At 68.7% G+C, this 1,445-nt stretch overlaps 1 protein-coding gene across 1 annotated transcript; it reads right to left on the reverse strand.

Annotated features, from left to right (window-relative positions):
- Positions 1 to 500: 500 nt before the first annotated feature.
- LOC105311006 (opioid growth factor receptor-like) lies at positions 501 to 1,439 on the reverse strand (the record flags this gene model as incomplete). Its single annotated transcript, XM_011387067.1, has 1 exon — positions 501 to 1,439. A coding segment is annotated over one exon (651 nt), but the record flags the coding sequence as incomplete, so codon positions are not given.
- Positions 1,440 to 1,445: the final 6 nt, after the last annotated feature.

The raw sequence follows: 1,445 nt of genomic DNA on the forward strand, positions 1-1,445 counted from the left end.
GGCGGGGCGGGGGTGAGGGGAGGCCAGGACGAGCGTAGCCCTGCCCTGTGCAGAGGGGCTGCCCTGGGAGGGGGCTCACTGCACCCACGCTGGCTGCCAGGCTGGGGGTCCTGGGGAGGCTGCGCCTGAGTGCAGAGGGTCAGCAGGGGACTGTGGCCAGGAAGGGACGGACAGATGGCACTGCTGCGTGTGCTCCCGAAGGCACATCTCCGCTCCAGAAGCCAGGGCAGGGAAAGTCATGGTCCAGGCCTGGGCACGCCCAAACGCTGCTCCCCCGAGTCCACGCGAGTCCCCTCTTGAACCAGTGACAAAAGGGAGCCAAGGACCAACTGTCCAGCACGAGGCTCCGGGAGGCCCTGCGGTCAGCGTGTGCGGGCGCAGTGTGTCCAGGAGGGCTGCACCCCCGCTGAGGTCCACACCGGTTCCACAGGCTGAGTGGTGCCATGGCTGGGCCAGTCAGGACACAGGGCCCCCACGGGACCACTGTCCACTCCGCAACATTCAAAGTCAAATGCGTTTATTCAGAAAAGGCCTTGCGCCAGACTAAGAAAGAGCCCCCACTCCCACCCCCAGGCCCCAGGCTAATTTACAAAGGTGGGGGCAGTGGCACGGAGGAGGGAGTCGGGAAATGAGGTCCAGGTGAGGATTCTGGAGTCCCTGGCCTTCCCCCAGGCAGCGGCCACTGCGGTGACCACCAGAGGCCAGCACTGCTGGCTGCTGCCAACAGCTGGCAACGTGGCTCCTCGACCCCCACGGGCCGGGCCGAAACGCAGGCCAGGTCCCAGTGCCTAAGGCGCTGGGGGTTCGGCGGCCGGCCCCGCTTCCGCAGACTCGGCCCTCTCGTCCAACGAGCGTCCGGCAGCGGCTGGGCTCCCGGGGGCACCCTGCTCCTGCTCCTGCTCCCCCTGGCCCTCTGCCTTCTCCTTGACCCCATTTGCCCCCACTCCAGCCTCTGGGCACCCTGAGCAGGTAGGGGGGCAGGCTGGGGCTGGCGTCTGGTCACCGCCACCGGCGGCCGCCCCTGCACTGTCCCCGGGGCCCTGGTCCACCTTCCTTCTCTTCCTCACCTCGTCAGCCGCCTTGGCCCCTGAGGGTGGGGGACAAGGAGGCTCAGCCTCCCCCTGTTCCTGGCCGCCCACTTCCTGGCTGCCGGCACCACTGAGGCTGCCCTGGCTGAGCGCACAGCCCTCTAGGTTCAGGGCGATTTTCTCCACGTCCGAGGGACTCTGGGGACCCGGGTCCCCTGGGGCCTGCTCCCCCCGGTTCACCTCCAACTTCCTCTTCTTGCTCTCCTTGGGGCTGGAAGGCTCTGGCCCCTCCTCCTCGCCTCGGTTCCGGGCGTCCTCTCCCTGGTCCCTCTCCAGGGCTCCCGCCTCCTGGGGCTCTGTGCTAGGCGGCTGGGGACCTGCGGCCACACTGTCCCCGCCCCCCTCTGTCCCCAGTCG

The sequence above is a fragment of the Pteropus vampyrus genome, unplaced genomic scaffold (assembly GCF_000151845.1).
Source record: "Pteropus vampyrus isolate Shadow unplaced genomic scaffold, Pvam_2.0 Scaffold21027, whole genome shotgun sequence".
Taxonomy (NCBI): Eukaryota; Metazoa; Chordata; class Mammalia; order Chiroptera; family Pteropodidae; genus Pteropus; species Pteropus vampyrus.